The 15,200-nt window shown below is 41.0% G+C and overlaps 1 protein-coding gene across 1 annotated transcript; it reads left to right on the forward strand.

Annotated features, from left to right (window-relative positions):
* Positions 1 to 351: 351 nt before the first annotated feature.
* LOC124545287 lies at positions 352 to 10,726 on the forward strand. The gene is made up of 4 exons (XM_047124173.1): positions 352 to 407; positions 6,806 to 6,886; positions 10,149 to 10,201; positions 10,327 to 10,726. The coding sequence occupies exons 1-4, from the start codon at positions 362 to 364 to the stop codon at positions 10,546 to 10,548; spliced, it is 402 nt and encodes a 133-aa protein (XP_046980129.1). The 5' UTR covers positions 352 to 361; the 3' UTR covers positions 10,549 to 10,726.
* The last annotated feature ends 4,474 nt before the right edge of the window (positions 10,727 to 15,200 follow it).

Genomic DNA, 15,200 nt, shown 5'->3' on the forward strand with positions numbered 1-15,200 from the left:
ACTGTTTCATGCACGCAGGTTCCTTCGGTAGTCTTCTTCACCGTAGTCAAACAGGAAGACAAATGACACGAAACAACTTTTGGAAAGATACATATTTTAAATGTTATCATCGTCTTCCTTATAAGGCTTCTCCCCAATACCACATAGCTTATTAGAAGAAGTAGATAACGACTATCACAAAAATGTACACTGTCTAATTATCACCAAAATAGGCAACAAGAAGGAAGGTGATCAACTTGCCGAAAGTAGTCTTTTATCACGGTGACCTTCTCGGTTTTACGCATGCTCTTCCGCGTCCAAAATTACTGGTGAAGAATGATATATAAAGGAAGAAGTCCACGATTACTTTCAGTCTTCCGCCATGGAGAAAACACTCCTTTCCGTGCTTGTTGTCGCTGTGTGTCTAGGTAAGTCACCTTTTCCAAAGGTATAGGCGAATACTCGGCTGTCATAGACATTTACTTTCCTCTGCGTACTGGTTGTGTGTGATGGACTAGCTAATACAAGTATAAATTAAAAAGAAAACATAGATACTTGTAGGTAAGAACAAAATATTGTTAAGTGAGGAACAGTTCGTGAACAACAGAAGTATTTGGTAGTGGAGAACGGGACAGATTGGCCCTTTTTCTCTTGATTTTTTTTCGATCTGCATTTCAAATGTTTCCATTGCTATTTGTATGTGGAAACTTTGGTACATTGTTTCAGCAGCTTTGCAGCTAATCATTTGTGGTGTCTCCCTGATTGTCTATTCACATAAACAATATTTAGTACAGTAATACCACCTAAGCCAAATTACGCCATCAATGGAATAAAATGGCCCAGTAGTTGGGGCAACTTGACGCACGTAACTTTATCACTTAATTAGTTATCTAACTGAACATATGTCGACTTTAATACTAAGACTCGATTTTAATAAGAATTATTACAGTTTTTCGCAAAAACTAAAACCATAAATTGTATTATCATTGTTATAATAACAGCTTGACAGAGTAGTATGTCCTGAACTTTTATCAGTCTTTGTCTGAATCACTGATAGGATCTTCACGTTCTTAAAAAGGAAAAAGTTCTTTCGTGTCATTTTAAATGGGTGTGCCCACCGCTCGTAACTTGGCCACTGACAAGGGAAGGCCTCAGACACGACCAACCGATTCGGCTCTAATTTGGCATGTCATTTATATACAACTTAAAACGAAGGAATCTAAGATATTTTGGGTGAACATCCCCACATTTTTGGAAAAATCACCCCTAAAGGTTATGGCAAGCAATGCACTCAAAATTTGAGGGATCGACAGATAATTGTAAATAGAGCATCTTTCATCATCGGGTATGGGGTCAATGTGGTGTCACCGCCAGACACCACACTTGCTAGAGGGTAGCTTAAATCGGCCGCGGTCCATTTAGTACATGTCGGACCCGCGTGTCGCCACTGTGTGATCGCAGACCGAGCGCCACCACAAGGCAGGTCTCGAGATACGATATAGCACTCGCCCCAGTTGTACGACGACTTTGCTAGCGACTACACTGACGAAGCCTTTCTCTCATTTGCCGAGAGACAGTTAGAATAGCCTTCAGCTAAGTCCATGGCTACTACCTAGCAAGGCGCCATTAACCGTATCTGAAGATAGTCTTATCTGTATTATCAAGAGCGATGTACCACAAGGACGATATAAAGTTAAGTATTCGAGGAGCTGCATACTTTTCTTATTAGCATTCACTCCTTATCCTGTTCCAGAATTCACGCCCGTCTGCGTTAGATAGCGTGCATTTAGGCCGCCTCTATCTACAAGGTGTTGGAACATTTACCAACACATCAGTCAAAAACGCATACTTCTCCAGAAATCGAGGTAAGAAACTTTTACAACTGCCGCCTCTATACCCATACGGTAAACGCATTTCGCCGATAGCACAACGGCCAACGTTTTGCCGGCACGGTAGCTCAGCGTGTTCGGTCAGAGGGCTGCGTGTCTCTTTAATTAAAAAAAAAAGGAAAATAAAGAAACTCCGTCAAGTAATCAACGATCAACTTTGAACGGATGTATTGTGATATCCGCCCAGACCAAACGCAACGAACTATATCGAACAAAATGAAAAAAAGGTTACTGGCTGTTAAAAAACCTGGCGATAGAAATAAACATCACACGGCTGGCACAAAGGTGTGCAGTTTGGCGGTATTACTTTTAGTGTGCACGTCGGCTGACCCTCGCCATCTATATACATTGTGTCATATATTGTAGTATTAATTTATCCATTCCAGGAATCCAATATTAGACAAAACTCGTTATGAGAAACGTATGTAAACATTTTTCAACGAGTCGGTTAAACGATTGACCTCTTCTAAAACCCGAGGACCAAATGTAACATTCGTTTCTTGTAAACACAGGAAAACCTTAGGCAACAGTTTTCCAGAGGCTGTGATGGCATATTGCGCCGTGTACGAATGTGTTAGTTTGTTTTTACTATCAAGTGCGACAAGAGTTCGTTTTTCTCCATTATGTGATAACATGCGTTGAATGTTCACCCGATACTCGCATCCTGTTTCATCGGTGTTGTTCACGTAATCACGATTAAAACCGGTTATAAGTGACGCCGTTTTCGTTCAGAAAAGAGCCGCCACTTTCTGTGTATCTTCTATATGTTGTACCTCCTTATGAGAGACGTACTTAATGACGTGCCGTTGACGAGTTCTATACTCCGATTTCAAATTTTTTGCCCAAGATAATGATGCAGCTGACGTAAAATCCCTGTTGGCCGTATATTGAAGCGCTGCACCTGCAGCCCACTCCTGAAGTATCCTCGTTGTTACATTCTCGTTACGAACACGAAATTTGACAAATTGGTCGTATGTCCACTTATTTATCGCCTGTTATTTGTCGTATCTTGTCCCTCATTTAACGATATCACTTTCCCACAATTTCAAGTCCTTCTTCCTTTTCAAGGCTGTTGTTGCTTCACTCTTTTGCAGTGTTTGTAAGTTCCAATTTGGATGATTCCTGGCTACCGCTAGCGCCTTTACTTTTACTTCAAGGGGTGTAGCACCGTAGTTCAATTGTTTAGTAACCAGTTCGTAATACTCATCGGGAACAGATGAGGCACATATTCCCAGTGACGTGGAGATTTCCAAAGTGTTATGACCATTTGGGATTCACTAGTTGGGATATCCTCCACTGAATCACCTTCTGCTTCGTCTTCATGGTATAGTACTTCAGTATCACCAAAAGTCGTTTCGTTCGTCAGCTCCAAAGATCGCTTGACGATAGCCGCTCCTATCAATCTGGAACGCCGAGAAACAGAACTGCACTGCAGAAGTGCATTGATATTGTATCTGTCTTGCAACACTTTTACAAACCAAACCACAGCGTCGGTAACTTCCCGCTTGCCATCGTCTGTGACAAGCTCCCAACTATATATTACAGCGCTAGTCGAAGGGTGTACGTCCTCCATTATTCAGATTATGCACCTGAAAGATATGACACAACAAACAATAACTGATTACTACGGCAGAAACAGACGAGCTAATTACTACAAACTACATACAATACTCGTCATATGTTACTTATGCATTCATTCACAAAACATAATTCATTCGGTGCATTAACGATGGAAAAATCACTACATTTTCCGCGAGGTTCGCGGCAGCCTAATGACGGAAAACAACTCTTCCCGATTGACTTCTAGAAGGCTCGTGCAGGACACCTTCACTCTTCCAGGTTCACAACTATGATATGACGAAGAGGCAACCGCGACAACATAACTCTCGCCGCGTGCATTCTGTCCCGTGCCTCGCTGTAAACAAGCGTCGCGCGGTTGGCTATCTGTGATCCTTCGTGAGGAATTTGCAGCACTCTTACTCGGAGCTGTTTTCATGTGACAAGGCTTAAAAGTTTAATACTTTATTAACTCACGGCGTTTGGAAAATTAGTTTGCCTACCTTATTATTATCATTCCTTATTGAGTTACTTACCTTACCAACCCTCTTATCCCCAGGAATTGAGATATGGAGAAATACAAACGAAAAGAATAACATCCGCTAAGATCCTTCGAGATTCGACCACGGGTTTTCCGATTCTCAGCCAGTTACCTTTTTTTTCTCATTCTGATCGCTTTCGTTCGTTGTATCTGCTCGGGGCGGACGTCGTAAGACATCCGTTTAAGTTCGTTGTTGATCGACTAACTCAGTTTGTTTATTACAGGGGGCAGCTAACCCTCTTACCGAACACGCTGAGCTGCCGTGCTGGCAAGGAAATTAGTTTCCCTACCTTGTTATTTTCATTCCTTATTGAGTTACTTACCTTATTAACCCTCCTATCCCCATCAATTGAGATATGGAAAAATACAAACGAAAATAATAAAATCCGGTCATATTCTTCGAGGTTCGAACCCGAGTTTTCCGATTCCCAGTCAGTTACCTTGGCCGTAGCGCTATCGGCGCTGTCGGCGAAAAGCGTTTACCATGTCGCTACAGAAGTGGCAGTTGTAAAGGTTTCTTTCCTCGTTTTCTGGAAAAGTTGGCATTTGCGAACCCCATACCTGATGATGAAAAATGCTCTTTTTACAATTATCTATCGATCCCTCCAATTTTGAATGGCTTGTTCGTCAAAACATTTAGGGGTGATTTTCTCAAAATATCTTAGAGTCCTTCCTTTTAGGTTGTACACAAGCGACCTCCCAAATTTCAGCCGAATCGGTTGGCCGTGTCTGAGGCCTTCCCCTTGTGAGTCCTTTCATCAACTGAATTGCTGTGACAGAATGGTTTAAGGCAACCGAGGCACAGGACATCCTCATCTTCATCTTCTTCATCGTGAAGAACCTTCTTAGGAATGCCTACTTCCTTACTGTTTTTATCTGAGGAGTTTAATCATGTAATTTAGCTTGACAATTGGCACTTTTTAGGTAATAGGTTTTTGAGCAGAACACCAGTATTTCCCTTTACAGTGGTTTCTTTGCTCTCCGTGGAGGCTTGTTTTTCCCATTGTAACGCATCTTTCACTGGAGTGTCTGTCAGCGTAGCCGAATTCTTTGCGGTTAGTTTTCTGGTTTTTCCTTGTTTGTCATTTCTCAAATGACTGGATTTCTTCAGGGGTGGGGTAATGCGGTTCGTCAGCTGAAGTGACGTTGAGCTTAAGAGGCGTTGTTTTGACGGCAAAGCGCTACCATTGTGTTCCTGAGCAATTGAAGGACCAACTTCAGCAATTCAGCCACACCCATCAGCGTTAGGTTGTTATGAAAGAAGGCATCTATGAAAATCAAAAAGTAAAATATAAATAAAATTTAAAATCTTAAACACGTTACTGATTTAAAATCAACGCAACCTATAATTGACTCTCCTACAAAATTTCATTAGATATGACTTAGACTCAAATAACGAATGTATCTATCAAATAAAAGTACTTCTTACATAAAGACAGCGAGGAAGGTTGGCCATGTGGACCGATGTTCCCCCACTATTTAAGTGGGCGATTGTGCCCCGTTGCCATATTCAAATTATTTTAGTTCGTTTACGAAAACGTTTTAAACACCTATCGCTGTAATCCTTGAACTATGGACTAATATCGTCGTACTTACTTGTTTAACAAGAGTGTTGTCCTCAGGCATACAACAAAATATCTTCAAAAAGCAAAATTTACTTTCACTAAAAGGAAAACATAAAATCGTTGCCCACCCTCACTCGACAGTTTAAGTACTCTAACGTATTTGTTTAAAGGCCACTGTATTATTGCTAGTAACGTCCTTGGCCGGTGGCGCAACCTAACCATATAATACCAGTTGGCCATCGTGCCACTTATGACAGTGTTGCCCGATCTCCCCTGTTAAGTTTCGACGTTAGAGTCATCTGCACAAGTGCATCACCTACAGCTCTACAGTTTTTATGGGAAATGCAGGTCTTTAATCCAAATTTCTTACAGTATCTTCAATTTTACATTCTGGTGGCAGATACATGTATACTTGGGTCAGTGTTTTCTTGTTCTTTCGCTTCATTTAAAATTAATTGCTGTCGGCGACACAATACAACTTGACATTTCGTCAAAGTGGGAAGTATGCAGTACATGGAAGTGCAAACTTAGCAGAAATCTTGGAAAACAAGGTATTTCAGTAGAAAGTAGATTATAATTGTTGTCTGAAGGTAAGGCTTCTGCGTGTATTAATCTTGTCTGTAGGGCACGACAATGTGTTACCTTACAGCAATTACAGTATTCAGCAACTGTCTTCTGCCAATGTAACTATCACTAATCAAGCTACCAACGATCATCTGTAGTATCTGAAATTAAAGTAAATCTCATCTGGAGTATCTGTTAGTGTTTCGGACACTATCTGTATGAGGTAATTCATTCTACAGTAAATGTACTGAAGTCTGACAGCACAGCAAAAGCTAGCGTTTCTGTTGGCTCACTCTGAAAGTGGCCGAAAGGTATACGATCGAAATATCAGGACAAGAAATACATTTTATTTGTCTGCACGCCCCAGATTTAATGTATCATACGTTGTGCTGCGAAAACATGAATGCGTACATTAGTTTATCTTACTTCACTCTCTTATCACTATACTGTTAATATCGCTGTAGTCACTGCAATCTAATAGTACCATACGTATTAGTAGGAACTGCACGGAATATGACTCGGATGATCTGGAGAGCACTGAAACCATAACGATTTATCATAATGAAACATTCTGAGAGCCGCAAGATTTCCTTTTTGCTATATTTTTTTCTCTTAACGACAAGGACTCATTACTGTGGTATACAGTAAATTGTATCTCCCTGATCTCCTCATATTGTAAGAAATATGTTGCATTCTTTTTCTTTTTGCAGGTGTTTGCTCAGCACAGGTGTCGTGTCCTGATCGATGCTTGGAGCTATCAAATCAGATACGTCGTCCTGATTTTTCCATAGGTTTGTATATTAGGACTGTATTTACTGAAAAGTGCTTGATCATTATAGCAATAGTCTATAGCAATGTAGTTTGAAATTTTTTCATGAAGTCTCTTAGTTACATTCTGGTCGGTCACTTTCACACGAATAACGGGTCGTGGAGTTCGTTGCTTCACACAACACTTCTAGGAAGTTAATGATAAACATCGAAACGACTTCCCTCCCCACACTAGCATAAAACTCCACACACACACACACACACACACACACACACACACACACACACACACTCACCCAAACTCACTCAGTACAGTTGTATTTATCTCCTGCCTCTACTGTGATGGAGTATGGGTATCAACATCATTTCAATTACATTTACCTTTCAGAAGCCGGACATTGTGTCAGAAGTTGAACAGTACGACAACATAAAGGTATTGCTGTACTGCAAATATATGTAGATATAAAGCAGACTGTTAACGACTAACTATTGTATAAGAATTAAGCAGTTACTTTTTAAGTAATATAATTCACCAATGTATAGTGAACAGCATAAAGTAAATTTACAATCCTTAGAATGTAGGCTAACTACCTGACATATTAAGTAACCAGAATATTAATGCTGCTGAAAGGAGACAAACGAATAATCTCCTACATCTAAAAGGAAGAACCTGGAGTAGACATGTTTGTGTTAAGAAGGGTCTGAGGCAGTGTTGTAGTTTATCACCGCTATTGTTAACTAGTACGTGGGAAAAACCATGAAGGACCTGAAAGAATCTTTAGGAGAAGTAATATACCTTCAAGCCGAAAAGATACCAATATTACTTTCCGCTAGTGTTGTAGCCCTTCTGGCTAAAGATAAGGAAGACTCAAAAGTCCTGCTAACATGATATGGGTGCACACTTAGTCAGCAAGAGGGTTTAGGGATAAACAAAACAAAAGCGAATCTGATGAACGATGGTTGAATGGAGAATAACTATTCCTTTCACATCAAATTAGGAATAACATAGTGGTGCATAAGTGCTAGAAAGCTCCCGTGTAGGAAGTACAGGGTTATTACAAATGATTGAAGCGATTTCACAGCTCTACAATAACTTTATTATTTGAGATATTTTCCCAATGCTTTGCACATACATACAAAAACTCAAAAAGATTTTTAGGCATTCACGTATGTTCGATATGTGCCCCTTTAGTGATTCGGTAGACATCAAGCCGATAATCAAGTTCCTCCCACACTCGGCGCAGCATGTCCCCATCAATGAGTTCGAAAGCATCGTTGATGCGAGCTCGCAGTTCTGGCACGTTTCTGGGTAGAGGAGGTTTAAACACTGAATCTTTCACATAACCCCACAGAAAGAAATTGCATGGGGCTAAGTCGGGAGAGCGTGGAGGCCATGACATGAATTGCTGATCATGATCTCCACCACGACCGATCCATCGGTTTTCCAATCTCCTGTTTAAGAAATGCAGAACATCATGATGGAAGTGCGGTGGAGCACCATCCTGTTGAAAGATAAAGTCGGTGCTGTCGGTCTTCAGTTGTGGCATGAGCCAATTTTCCAGCATGTCCAGATACACGTGTCCTGTAACGTTTTTTTCGCAGCAGAAAAAGGGGCCGTAAACTTTAAACCGTGAGATTGCACAAAACACGTTAACTTTTGGTGAATTGCGAATTTGCTGCACGAATGCTTGAGGATTCTCTACCGCCCAGATTCGCACATTGTGTCTGTTCACTTCACAATTAAGAAAAGATGTTGCTTCATCACTGAAAACAAGTTTCGCACTGAACGCATCCTCTTCCATCAGCTGTTGCAACCGCGTCGAAAATTCAAAGCGTTTGACTTTGTCATCGGGTGTCAGGGCTTGTAGCAATTGTAAACAGTAAGGCTTCTGCTTTAGCCTTTTCCGTAAGATTTTCCAAACCGTCGGCTGTGGTACGTTTAGCTCCCTGCTTGCTTTATTCGTCTACTTCCGCGGGCTACGCGTGAAACTTGCCCGTACGCGTTCAACCGTTTCTTCGCTCACTGTAGACCGACCCGTTGATTTCCCCTTACAGAGGCATCCAGAAGCTTTAAACTGCGCATACCATCGCCGAATGGAGTTAGCTTTCTCGGCTCCTGTCGCCATTTTGTCTCACTGCGCTCTCGATCGCTCTGGCGGCAGAAACCCGAAGTGCGGCTTCAGCCGAACCAAACTTTATGAGTTTTTCAACGTATCTGTAGTATGTCGTGACCATATGTCAATGAATGGAGCTACAGTGAATTTATGAAATCGCTTCAATTATTTGTAATAGCATTGTAAGGTAGCAAAGGGCAGTCAAAGTAACTACTACATTAAATGAACATTAGCCCAAACTGAGAAAGCTTTCTTCAATAACATATCTGCACTTGAATTAAACACTGATTTGGGAGAGAAGAAGAAATTCCTGAAAACACATATATGTAGCACAGCACTTAATTGTAGCTCAAACACGGGTTCACAGGGAGCCTGGAGTTGAAGAAACCTGAAACATTTTAAATCTCATGTTATCAGCGATAGTTAGTAATATAGAGGAGAGACATAGTACAAGCTGAAGAAATACTGAAAATAATAAGTGATAAAGAGGGCTTCGGAAGTTACCTGAGGAATGAACTGATTTTTTCAGATATTATCTATTTCATCCATGACTAGTTAAATTGGCACCAAAGGGGCTTGTAGAGGGCAAAAAATAGCAGAGAGAGACAAAGTTTGGAATATGTAAAATCGCATTCTGGAAGATGAGCAAGGTAGGTACACTGGTATTAAACCTTAATACAAGATAAAATAAGGAGAGACAGACACAAAAGAACGAGTCGAAAGACTGACGATAGAAAGATAAGTACACGGTAATGTTCATATATTTCAATAAGTAAACGAACACTACAACGTGGGATGCATGTACTAGTTATTCAGTCTTCTAACGTGGCCATGACTATCATAAACGTGTGTCTGTGTCGCAACATTTGACGACAAGCTTGAAAATTATTCCAATGATTGATGTTTTATTGGATTTCGTCTTCCACGATGATAGACTGCCAACACCTAGCAAGGTGCTTAGCAGCATTCATTCGTAGAACGCCCTATATGTTTTCATACTTTAACGTGAAAAACCAATTGTCATCACACATTACAGACACTATCGTTGTATTCGGTGGTACAATACACTAGGGGAAAAGAATGTTTTTCAGTGGAGAGCTATTGAAATATTTGCTTATGTGTTTACAGATCCTAGGCCACACCAATAAAATATTTTCGTTCTGTTTGGTAGGTGATCTCATCAGATACTATGCCTTTGCTTGTTGGCGATGCAGTAACTACCAGGTAAGCTTTTCCTACATACATTGTAAATGAATAGTATAATAATGTTCCTTATAAAATACTATTGTTTCACTGACTGCATCTGCCACTATATATTAGAATGGCAACTAACATTTGCTATGCAATAGACATCAACGGCAACCACAACATCGGAATCAGCAACAGCATCTACGGAGTCTTCTTCAGATACAGAGGCCACAACGTCTGAGGGCAGTGGGTCGGCACGCATCAACGCACGACCACATCTATACAGCGCTAGCGAGAAGGCTTTACTCTACAGTGCAGGGTCTCGCATCAATGCACGACGGCACCTATCCAGCGCCAGTGCGCGACCTTCACTCTATGCTTGAGGTTACAGTCGCCAAAACAGCTAAGACAATCCCTGAAGATAGCATTTGTGGCATATCATTATTACTTACTTGATTCTTATAATAACTGCACCATATGTAAGAATTCATTTCTAGAAATTTATTAATATTTAGTGTTGCAAAACGAAACAGAATAAAAAACCTTTTTTAAATTCACAAATCCCATGCACGTTACCACACTCTACAATCCTTAGGAACGGATATGAAATATTTTATACACCATAAGTAGGAAAAAACTAGGATAGGATTCCGGGGATACGATTCTAGGTGCATAAGTTTGTAGCATTTTTGTTTTGAATGGTAGCTGGCAGAGAAAATGATCACAGATCCCCGAAAGTGGGGGACAAAGTCTTAGAAAGGGTAAAAACTTTAAATATCTTGGTTCTATACTCAATGAAAGGAACGAGATAGACCAGGAAATTACCGCACGGAATACAAGCAGGAAACAGGTAAAGATATGCTCTGGTAAAGCTATTAATGTCCCGGCTTCTATCGCAATTTTCAAAGACCAATATTTATAAGACAATAATACAACCTTTAGTCTTATGTGGAGCAGAGACCTGGACCATCACGCAAAAGATGGAGAGAAAAATTCTGACGTTTGAGAACGCCATCCTCAGACAGATTTTTGGACCAGTGAATGAAGGAAATGAATGGAGGAATAGAAAGAATTACAAATCGCAGGAGCTACACAAGTCGATGGACATCGTGGCAGTGGACAGAGAAAGAAGACTGAAGTGGTATGAACACGTAATGCGTCGAGAGAGGATGATCATCAGGCAGGTAGAGAAGGAAGACATTAGAGGCAAAAGACCACGGGGAAGACCATGACTCCGATGCACTGATCAGGTCAGAGAGGATGTGAGTAAGCTGGGGCTGTCTGAAGAAGAATACGGTGACCGAGGACGCTGGAGGAGGCTCATTGGTGAGGCCAAAGACCGACTGCGTTTTGTGTGGCCAACGCAGTAAGTAAGTAAGTAAATAAGTATGGTGGTATTCTGGTTGCTATTTGTTTACTTGTCGATCGTAATTCTTTATTTGTAGTTAACTGTTGCTATTTGAGTTTACATACTATCAGTTTGAGATAGTGAGTGGAGATGTGGATCCTAGAAAATGGAGTGCGAAGAGGAGAAATCGGAATATTATCGCCATACTCCTCTGTTCGTGTAAAAGAAACGGATAGCAGCAGCAGTGGTAGCCAAAAAATCTGCGCCCTGTATGGGGTAATGCCATTGGACACGCACATCTCTGCTTGCTCGTCATCAATTGGCTCTTGAACCACACCAACCATTCCTATCATGCGTTTTTACTGGCGACGGAAAATGTTGTCTTTATGCTACCATAAGGAAAAGAAAGGAAAAGTCAAGCCCCAAAGAAGCTGCAACTTCACGTACGCTAATAGGCAGAAGATAAAGTTGTGCGTCTGGTGGAACGGCGACGGTGTGGTGCATTAAAAATTGCGAACCCGAGGTGTAACCGTCACTGCCGATATTTACGGTCAACAACTGAGACGCCTTGCAGACGCAATCCAATAATAACGACCTTGAAGATTACTCGGAGTGACACTACTCCACGATGACGTCCGCCCACACTATCCTAGACTGCCAAAAAACACTATTCATGACTTTGGTTGGGAGGTTATTGCGCTTCAACCTTATTCACCTGATCTCACGTCCTCAAATTTTCAACTTTTCCGCTCTCTGTAGGAACAACCTTCAAGGAACTTCCTTTCCGGATGAGAACGCGCTCCGAGCATTGCTCGATGAATTCTTCGCCTGAAAAACCACGTGATTTCTACACTCATGTAATCGAAAAGTTACTCCACGGCTGGCAGACTGTTGCAAATAGTGAATCTCTTGTGGTTACTAAACTTATCGAAGAACGATACGGGCTTATGCACCAGCCTAATACAAATAAAAAAAAAAAAGGTCTTGTGACGAGGGCCTCCCGTCGGGTAGATCGCTCGCCTGGTACAAGTCTTTCGATTTCACGCCACTTCGGCGACTTGCGCGTCGATGGGGATGAAATGATGATGAGTAGGACAACACAACACTCAGTACCCAAGCAGACAAAATCTCCGACCCAGCCGGGAAGGAGTTAGCGCTATAATGGAACCACTATCATTAAAGAAAAATATGAGTTTACTAGAAATATGTGTTCAAATGTTGAAATAATTGTGAAATGTAATCGGACTTAACTGCTTAGGTAATCTGTCCTTAAGCTTACACACTACTTAACATAAATTATCCTAAGGACAAACACACACACCCATGCCCGACGGAGGACTCGAACGTCCGCCGGGACCATCCACACAGTCCATTACTTCAGCGCCAGAGACCGCTCGGCTAATCCCGCGCGGCTCGAAATATGTGTATAGTGCAGTTCCGTGAAGGTAACCATGTAATTCAGTGATAAGCATCATATACATCCTTGTATCACTATTTAAGATCGATAGTAAGCAAACGTCACTTCAGTCGCTGTGCGCTATGGTACATCGCCAAGAAAACGAAGTATCTGACGACACCTCAGAGACGGTGGAACCAGCAACTATTGACTGTTAGCGAGGATTATTCTTACATAAGATTTTACTGTAACTCGTTATACCACATTTATTTACTTATTTATTTATTTAATCGAATTTTATTAGACCCATGAGACCCTCTTTCACATAGGACTAGAGATTCATCTAAATTATTTTAGAAACAAAAAATTTAATAATAACTAGTATAATAATTATCTACGTGTCTGAAGTGATAGTCTGAGTAAGCTATCGCGACTATGAACTAACAAAGATAATGCTGGTAGTACTTATACTACTGTAGCTGCTTTCAATGATAGTGATAATAGTAATATCGAAAACAATGACAATAATAAAGACAATAATAACAATAATGACAGTAGCAGGTATAACAAGAATTGACTTGTGGGTAGAACATGCGTTTTCTAATGTAGAGACTTCTGGGGAAAAGGAAACGGCTAAGAATACTGGGATATGTGGAGAGTGACGTACAACGATAACAAGTACGTGCAGGGACAATGGCGGCCCTCATTGTTGATTTAGTAGATTCGTCAGTAATTCTCTTCTGAAGCTGGAGACATTATTCACTTCTCGAATCTAATGCAGAAGGTTATTCCAGAGTCGGGTTTCTGCCACTGAGGAGGACTTCGAGAAAGTGGCCGAACTATGGAGTGGGACGGAAAGAATTTTGCTCTGATGAAAGCGCGAGTTTCTGCTTCGCTGATCAGACAAGAGCTAAGGTCGAGGAGAGATTTCAGATACAGTTTTCGTTGATAAGACAGTGGAGAAGACACAGGGCATTGAAATCTCTGTGCTAGTCGGCAACCATCCAGGATATCTGTGTGTGGTGAAATGTGATCAAATACACCGAAAATAAATCGAGCCCAGACATTTGTAACCGGTTGCAGGCACCATGAGCTTTCCGGAGAAATGCTTGCAGAATACATCGCTGTAATCAGTAGCTGGAATTATATGTGTTTCTACAAGTTTCTGTTTAATGTCAAGAGGGACAACTTTTTATATTTTTGTTGGGTATGAGGAGACGCTGATGCCTTCTTCCACACTGCAGCTACGTGCTCAGTCCAATTTCGATTTTCAGCTGTGATTAGTCCTAGACTCTTTAATGAAGAACACATGTTCATGTTTGCCCCGTTTAGGATTAAAGAAGGTATTGATTCCCGACATTTTGAGCTAATGAGCCTAGAATTACCAACCAGTACCGCATGAGTTTTGTATGGGTTGAGATTTAGCTCTGTTCCTGCACCCATTTTGACAGCGCACACAGGTCGGTAATGTGATTCTCGATTGGTGGCTTCAGGTTTATTGGTTTTGCATTTACATACAATTGGAGCTCATCAGGTTACATATATTATCTGTGGTATCCCGCCCACTCGTCTTATATAGGCTGCCAAGGAAGCTGTTTTCTCGGATAGCTAGACAACAGTTCTAGCAAATCTTATTAATGGTGTTTATTGCAGTAAGTTAAATTGACAATACTTAACTTTGCGTATCCACAAAGGTAGGCCGCAAGCAAATGACGGCTTGCTAATAATCAATGCCCTTCGGTAGATACAATTTCAATGCAAGCAAAAGAATTCAGTTCATAAGTCACTGCTGTAGCGTTAGTAAGATAATAGCCTCGTCTTACTAAGATGCTAATTGCCTCGTCTGCATCCACGGCAAGCTCCAGCTCATGTGTTTCCTATATTAAGACAGGTTGGTATTCGGCCTGTAGGTTGTGTAAATATAGTTATTTGTTAGCTCGGTTTGGTCTATATATTCCAAGGCATTGGACAGTGCGCTAAGAATGCGAGTTGGTCGGTTTTCAGAGAGTTCTGTGCGAAATCTTTTTAGATAATGGCTTAACTATCCACCTTTCCCAGGCTTCAGGGAATACACTTTCGATTAAGAAGTGGTTGAAGACATCTGCTGTAGTGGGCAATAGTTGGTAAACAATAAGATTCATGAATTGGGGCTGTGATGCCATGTCCACTAGATTATCACTGGTCAACAGTGATTTTAGTGTCAAATAATTGACAATGAATTTAGGATAACTTTATGGCCCTGAATTCGAATGTGTCACTCGTTTTGCAGGATTGGCTCTATTTATTGTGGT

The sequence above is a fragment of the Schistocerca americana genome, chromosome 8 (assembly GCF_021461395.2).
Source record: "Schistocerca americana isolate TAMUIC-IGC-003095 chromosome 8, iqSchAmer2.1, whole genome shotgun sequence".
NCBI classification, from domain to species: domain Eukaryota; kingdom Metazoa; phylum Arthropoda; class Insecta; order Orthoptera; family Acrididae; genus Schistocerca; species Schistocerca americana.